This window comes from Grammomys surdaster, unplaced genomic scaffold (genome assembly GCF_004785775.1).
Source record: "Grammomys surdaster isolate TR1022 unplaced genomic scaffold, NIH_TR_1.0 224, whole genome shotgun sequence".
Classification (NCBI taxonomy): Eukaryota; Metazoa; Chordata; class Mammalia; order Rodentia; family Muridae; genus Grammomys; species Grammomys surdaster.
In genome coordinates this window covers 3,226,835-3,235,435 of record NW_021604669.1, presented here as the reverse complement: position 1 = coordinate 3,235,435, position 8,601 = coordinate 3,226,835, and the positions used below count along the sequence as shown (strand labels likewise).

At 36.4% G+C, this 8,601-nt stretch overlaps 1 protein-coding gene across 1 annotated transcript in view; it reads right to left on the bottom strand.

Annotated features, from left to right (window-relative positions):
- Nucleotides 1-8,601, bottom strand: part of Fam135b (family with sequence similarity 135 member B) — a 256,188-nt gene that overhangs the window by 152,332 nt on the left and 95,255 nt on the right. Inside the window, exon 2 of the mRNA XM_028773278.1 lies at nt 8,239-8,334. Within this exon, the coding sequence (XP_028629111.1) occupies nt 8,239-8,315 (77 nt within the window). The 5' untranslated portion in view covers nt 8,316-8,334. The remainder of the gene's footprint in view (nt 1-8,238; nt 8,335-8,601) is intronic.

Sequence of the window (8,601 nt, the reverse complement as noted above, 5' to 3'; positions counted from 1 at the left end):
AGATAGATAGATAGATAGATAGATAGATAGATAGATAGATAGATAGAACATGAAGTTGGAAAGGAAAAGTTGGCAGAGTTCATGGGTTGTTACAAAGCGAATGAAGTGGCACTGAAATCTGTGTCCATATGATCAAGATACCTTGTATTCATATATGAAAATTTCAAAGAATAAAAAAAGAAAAAATCATTAAATATCATTGGTTAAAACATCAGCTTCAAGAGAAAATTATAATCTTTATCAGACATTAAATATTAGTTTGAGGAAAATATTTGTGCTAGAACTTGCGTAGGATAGAATTTTCAAGGAAGATACTAGGCATCAGAGATGTTCTGAGAATCAAGAAGTTTAAGATTAAATTATACAAGATTTGAGAACTAGAGCATAAAAGGAAAAGGAACAGAGGGTTCTCAACAGAGAGCAAAATGGTCATGATAACCCTGGGGTTTTTTACTTTCTGAATGTTATTATAGACAGACTGGAAACAAAACTGTAAACGGCATCTTACAGAAACTCCATTGCATGCTTTATTTGTTTGTTTTGCTTTAATTTTCAGATTGCCACTGTCAGAAGATTAGCTATTGAAGACTATAAGATGTTGGCTCCAAATAATATATTCTATATTGTTCATTTTGTTTTTAATTAGCACAGTTGTAGGTTTTACTATAAAATTTTCATATACACTCATATCAATATACTTTGCTCTTATCCAGCCTCTTCTGCCCTCCCTCACCACCTCACTATTCCTGCCTGCTATGCTCTTCCTCCCTAGAGATGGTCCTTTTGCTGCTTTAATGTCACATGTATTCCATCACCATCCCCTTTTCCCCTCTCACTCAAACTCTTCCTCTTATCTTATAGGCTTTGTTTATTTTTGATGTGTAGTAATGTCTTGTCTACATAAATGCCTATTAACAACATATATGTCTGGTGGCCATAGAAGCAGGTAGAGGGCATTGGATCTCCTGAATTTGGAATTGCAGCTACATGTGTGCCATCATGCAGGTATAAGAAATCAAAATTGGGTCTTCTGGAAGAGTAGCCATTGTTCTTAACCACTGAGCCATCTCTCTAGTCCCCTCCATGTGAGTTTTTATGTGTTTTTATCCTTTGACAATTCATACATTTATAAAATGTATACTGATCATTTTCATACCCTCCCTCATCTCTTTCTTATTCTTCTTTCACTTTTGACAAGCCTGTCCTCTTCCTGTTTCATGTCTTTTTATCTGCCTTGGTTTGTTTGCTTAATTACAGAGACACCCAAAATCCTGTACATTCATAGGTGGCAGAACATGACTCCAAATCTAGAACGAACTTCCAAACTCAAGGTTCCCAGTAGACTGTATCTGCCTTCTGTTAGCATGAGTCTTAGTGATGAATGTGGGCGTGACATCTTGTGATATTTGTTGACTATGGTGAAGACATGTTCCCCTTTGAGAATTTGCCTCAGTCAATATAGACTATGAATAAATGCAAGCTGACTGTTTGCTCAAAGCAAATATCATCAGAAGACATCCTGCCTCCTGGAGCTAGAAAAGCCATCCTCGAATATGAATGTGCTGAAAGCAAGTAACTCTGTTAGTAGAAAACAATCCTCAAGCAATATTCTGCATTTCTATGTTTTTCCACCATCTTTCAGCTCTTACGCTCTCTCTGTTCCCTCTTCCTAGATATTCCCTGAGTCTTAGGAGAGAAGAGTTGATATAGATATCTCATACACAGCTGAACACTCACTGTTTCTTATTTTTGCACCTTGAACAGTAATAAGTATTTGCATTAACCATTACCAACTACAAAAAAGGGCTCTCTGATCAAAATTGGTACTATGGATATAAATTTATGGTTTATTAAAACAACAATAATCCCTCCCTTATCATTTCTCTATCATCTCCCACTTATCACTTTCCACAATTTTTACAGTGCCAGGCAAGACTCTCCTCCAGTGGAATAGCCTGAAATCTAATCAAGAAAGTTATTGGTTACTTCTGTATGGTCTTGTCACTATTGCACCATTTGGGATACTTTCCCAGGCAGGTTGGTATTATGGCATGCAGAGACCAGCTCTGGATAAGACCTATGTCTACTTAATAATTGCATGTTAATGTTTGGGTATTTGTCATTGAGATACGGTTGAGACACAGAAACCTTTGGAACATCTTTAGATCATTGGAAGCATACTTTTGCAGATTCTTAAAACTGTCTATCTGATCCCTCCATTACTCTTTCTTCAGTTCTCTCTCTCTCCCCCCCTCTCTCCCCCCTCTCTCCCCTCTATATATTATCTCTCTATATCATCTCTATCTATCTATCTATCTATCTATCTATCATCTATCTATCTAATTTCTATCTTTATTCCTTTATTTTTCACCTGAAAATGGTTGATTTTGCTCCACTACACACACTTCTGCCATGTGCCACTTTGTCCTAGATTCAAGGCACTGGAGCTCACATACCTTGCACTGAATCTTCCAAACAGGTTAACCAAGATCAAACTTTTCTAACATAATTGCACAAGTTTCTTACTTGATGGAGCTCTGACTGGCAGGCCTTGCTAGTGACCATGTGTGAAATATTTGTTGAATCATTTAGCCATCAATCATTTCATTCCCCTAAACCACCACATTTGAGAAACATTTTTGTTCTCCTCACTGACATCAGAAATCCTTTAACTTTTTTTTTCTTTTTCTTGTCTCTCTTTTTTTTTTTTTTTTTTTGCAGAGGGTACCCTAGGGCCTCAGGTTTGAGATGCAGCTGTCCATCTTCCATGATGTTTCACTGGAAGTGTGGATCCTTTGGGATTCACACTGAAAGCATCCTCAAGTCTTGAGCCTCTGGGGATTGTGCCCATCAGGAGGTCTCCTGACATATGTAGACTTCTGGTTGGCATCATGCCATCTGTAGCTTACTTAAGGCAGAAATTTATGTGGTTCTGGGTCATTATTTTAGAGTTTTACTGCTGATACAACATTGTGGATTCTAGAGCTAATTTTTGTAAGAGGTGTAATTCCTTTCCTTTAGCCTTTACTGACCTTGCCTATAGATATAAATGCTATGAAGTCTACTCTCATACTTTTAATCATAAGCTCCTAATTTTATCCATATATGAAGAAGGGAGCTAAATGTTAACCAAAATATTCTAGCATTAAGAGGTGGAAGCTTTGTGTTCAGTTCTGGTAAGTAACTAAGAGCACTGCAATAGCCTATATTGTTTGAGAGTCTCTGTCTTCCCTAAGACCCACAACTCAGAGATGTATCCCACGCTTGGCGTTGGGATTTTCTTTTAAGAAAGTATGGCTTCTGGGAGCCACTTATTCATCACTTCAGAATATCTTCTCTTACTCTTGTTGTTACTTAAATAAGATACTGAGGACATGTGAGAGTTGAGATTAAGTAACTATTCAGTGACCAGTCCTATATGAGACATTTATATCATACCACCCAAGACTGAGACAACACTGTTGAAGAAAATTCAGAAAAAGTTTAAGATACAAAGAATAGGTAGAAATAGTATCACACTTTACCTTCTGTACATAAAATGAAATCATAGGGTTATGGTTATCTCCAAGGAATTTGTATAACATCAACATTTAATCATGAATGTGGGACTTGGAGATCATAGGGCCCTATGTCTCACTGAGAATTGACAGTACTAGGAAAGGAATTACTTTTTTTCAGTGGTGTAGACACTGGCTAACTGCTCACTTCCCAGTAAATACACCTCATGAGTACTCATACAAGCAACCCTAATTAATCTCAGTGTTTGTAATGGTTGTCACCCTGACTGCACCTGAAATTAACTAAAATCCAAGTTTCTGGAAACACTTGTGAGAGATTTATTTTTCTTGATTGGTTCATTTGAGGTAGGAAGAGTCACCCTAAACCTGGCAGCCTATTTAAAGGGCATGGAAGAAAGAAGCTCTTTGCCTGAATGCCCTCACTCTCACTGACCAGTTCATCCCTTCCCTGGTATTAGAGCCTACTACTTCAGGATTCCATCATATACTGCAGAACAGCTAAGACATCCAGCCTGTTGGACTGAACAACTACTGGATCCTTGAACTTTTCACCAAGAAACAACCATTGTTGGAATAGCTGGACCACAGGCTGTATGTCACTCTGATAATTATATATAGATATTACAGATTGATACAGATAAATGCATGAAATGTATTACTACACAATATAGATCATGAACCAGCATGTAGAAAAGGAATGTTTAAATATAAAATGAGGTTGCAATAACCCATCATTTAAAATAGATATTGTTTTCTTCTAATAATACTTTTTTCTTACTAGTCATGTAAGTTATGTGCCCTACAGGTCTTGACTCTAATTTAGCTTCATTTTTGCTACCGTTAAACACTTAAATATAAAAGGAACATTCCAGACAAACAAGAAGATATGATTTTTCACATTGACTTTTTAACACCTTTCACACCTTCACAAAGATCTGTTCATACCTGGGATGTGTTGTTCTACAAGGTTTTGTTAACACTGACTACTTCATATAAAACTCTCAATATCCCCAGCCAAATTTACTGTTAGGATGAGCTATGTGATAAATATTCCTCATGGGTCTACATATCAAATAATGTTTAAAATAAACTCAACTCAGCCTATTTATATATGGATCTGATTAAACTGTCATTTAAAATTCCACTGTGTGCATCAACTAACTTTTAGTAGGAGTTACGTAAGTAATGTTTAGGCATTTCCTGGTGGTGCTATTATTCAACTATCAGTATCATCCTACATTCATAACTCTAGAGTTCTGTAAGAGTTCAGGTAGTTAAAAGTAAAATGAGATTTATGGCTGTATCCAACCATAAACTGGAATGTCATGTGCCATGAGCCTTGTTATTCTGTGGAGCTCTTCTTGTTAATGACATCTGAGCTACTGAACAGGACTCAGGACTGTTAAACATAAGAACAAGGCAAGTGCTTCAGAGTTAATCTAGATCTTAATTATTAGAGTACCTTGATTTATTTTACCCCTTGACTAAAATCACTGTAAACTGAATATGTAATATCATCTATCTTGTGCAATTTGGAAAGAATGTATACCACTTAGACAACAGGCTTAATTAATAATAAAGAATTCAGGATAGTGAGTGAGAGAGTCTTATGTTCCCCAATCTACTTGGCTATGCTATGACTGTGATATTTATACTCCCAGCTCTAAAGTGGCCTATATTAAAAAGTTCACAAGGTGCTACTTACTGTTAGAGATTGGAAACAAATCTAAAAGTGTCTAATGCCAGGATGAAATTAGCAAAACGGCTACCTTTTCTAACAAATGTGAAATTTGGAGATCTGACTATGAATGCAACATCATTATCAAGAATGGAGCCTGTTCAGACCTACTATGGTTCACTGTAAGTAAGAAGGTATTGGAAGGGAAATAAGCAATCAGTGGGCCTAACCAGCTGCAAATCCTAAAATTCTCAATAATGACTAGCATGACAAGATGTCCCCACATGGTATAATAGCGAAACTTTTATCTTGGAAGTAACCAGTAGCTATATGATTGGATTTAAGGCCCATTCAATACAAGACGTATACCTTATACTGTAAAACCATCATGGTTGGTGAATTCATGCCCCCTTTAAAAAAAAATCCTACCTCTGCCACTACGTAAATCATTATAACTTCTAACTGCAGTCTAAATACTTATGTATTTAGTATTATTCCAATGTAGCTCTCACCATAATCAAAGAATGCTTCCTCTTTCAGCATACAATGAACATTAAATACAACCACATTTAGTCAAGATACCCAGAAAACTGATCATGAGGTGTCCAACCAACCTTAGTTGATAAATCTACAATAGAATCTCTACACCGAAGGTTCAAGAAACATTGATGAACACGAGGTGGAAAAATTGGAAAAGCCAGAGAACAACAATGTTTGCTATGAGATAGTATCTCCCCTATATGATAAGAAATTTGTGTCCATGAAATATTAACTATGTAGTCACCTAAACATGACAAGCACAATGACAACACAAACTGACATGCTAACATGGGTCGGGGAAATATCACAAGGCTGCACACCTAGATGAAGAGTAACAGGCAATAATGAATGCTGAGAGGGAAATTAAGCCTTCCCCAAGGATGAAACCCCTGATTAGCCAATTCCACGTAGTGAACCCTAAACATACACACACACACACATACATACACACACACATGCACATACACACACATACACATACACTATATATATATATGCTCCTTCTTTAATATATATATATATATATATGTATATATATATGTATATATTTCAAAGTTCAATAATTTGCGGAGTTTGGAACTATAGAAGAAAGTAAAAATTAGGGTGTAAATAATGTAAATATAATACAGAGATCATTGTAAAAAAGGGGCATCATGATATTCAAAAAAGCATTAATTTCAGATGTATGCTTCTAAAACTGGAGTGTTGCTTCACTGGTTAAAACTGTACATAGGTTCTTCTAGCCAAAGACAGCTTCTATCTATGTCTCTGCCCTGAGACTATGGTCTTATAATTTCTTCACCCAGCAGAATCATTAAAAATAGGCTATGTAATGTCAAGAATGGACACCAAGAGGTTTAGTCGAATGAACTAATTACATCTTTCTCATAGAAAGATACCCAAATGACCAGCAAATGTTTGAAAAACAAACCAGTCTAATATTACTAATTAGTAAGTAAATGATAATTAAGACTACAAGGAACTCTCATCTAGCCTTAATTAGAAAAGCTATTATCAAAGCAACAAATAAATGTTGGCAAGGATTCGCACAAAGGGGACTTTCACACATGTAGACAGTATTATAAAATAGTCCAACAATTATGAAAAGCTGATTAGAGTTTACAAAAAATAGATAGAATTATCTTGCAAGCCTGTTCTGAGTGTGTGTGTTTGTGTGTGTGTGTGTGTGTGTGTGTGTGTGTGTGTGTATGTGTACACAAAGGAAAAATCATCAGTATGTCGCTGATAGTAGTATGGCTGTTACCAATCTCAATGTCCATCAAGAAATTAATGAATATAATCTACACATTTTAGATAGATAGATAGATAGATAGATAGATAGATAGATAGATAGATGTGTGTGTGTATATATATATATATATATATATATATATATATACCATATATATTACATGATCATATTAGATATATATGTTTGTGTATATGCATGTAATATATCTGTTTAAATTATCATATAAAGATAAATACAACATGTTGTTTCTTTTTTATGAGAGTAAAAATAAGGATGGTATGGAAAGAGAGAACAGCATTATCTTAGGGTTGCTATTGCTATGGTAAAACGCCATGACCAAAAACAACTTGCAGAGGAAAGGGTTTATTTGGCTTACTCTTCCACATCACAATTCATCATAAAAGGAAATCAGGGCAGGACCTCAGACATGGCTGGAACCTGAAGGCAAAGGCTGATGTTGAAAGGCCCCTGGGGAGGGGAGAACCCCACTCAAGCCATGAGAATTCAGGGCCACCCAAAAGACTCAGAGTCATCGATCTTTATGTAACCAGCAAGAGGCATATTTCAATCAGTGCACTGAGGCCGAGACCCCATAACCCACACAGGGGCAGAGGAGCTGGACCCCTAGTGAGGGGAGTGTAGGATATTTAAAGGAGAAAACCACAAACCATGGGGAGTGGGGAGAGGTAACTGTGGAAAGTGCCAGGGTTCAGGGAACAATCATGGAGAAAGTGTCAGCCCATTACTCAGCATATGACAGGGTTTGAGGGACAATCATGGGGAAGAATAGGTTTTTTTCTCAAGGCTCAATCTTATTCAACCATATCACTTACATCATCTACTTTGTGGTTAGCCAAGTTCTTGTTCTTGGAGCACAAAGCCCTAGGACTAGCCGACCTGCTCTCCTGGATCTTTTTACTGTTAGTCTGCTAGAAGTGAAAATTCTATTAACCCTTCAATGCAGAGAACATGTGCATAAACCTTACATCCCCACACTCATTTCCTTTAAAATTCAGTGAAAAGACCAACAGAGAAAAGGAAATACAGAAAAAGATGTGAAAGTGATGAACTAAATTAGCTCTTAGTCAATGCCTAATTTACTATCAGATGAACTAATAGTTTGAACTTTCCATTGCGTAGGAAAATAATGAAAATTCTTCATTAATCCAAATTTCTTATTAACTGACCACACACAAACACATGCACACACACACACACACACACTTACTCAGAACGTGAATTATACTCACCCTCTCTGAAAGAGATCCACATTATAAAATTTATGTAGCTCCACAGAAAACTCAACTGTTCCTTGTACTTCAGACATGATCTTTTTGGTTCATTACCTAAAAAACAAAGAAATAAGTTAATTGCTTAGGATGACTTTAGCCAAACATATATAGCCTGGTTTCAATAGCCAGCAACTTAGCAATCCTTAGATGGGCAAGATCATGTGACTGATATGACCAATACAACACCATGTGTCTGCTTAATGGTGTGTTATACGGTTCTTCTTATAGGGAAAAAAAGAAAGAAGGGAAGAAGAAAGAAAGGAAGAAAGAAAGGAAGGAAGGAAGGAAGGAAGGAAGGAAGGAAGGAAGGAAGGAAGGAAG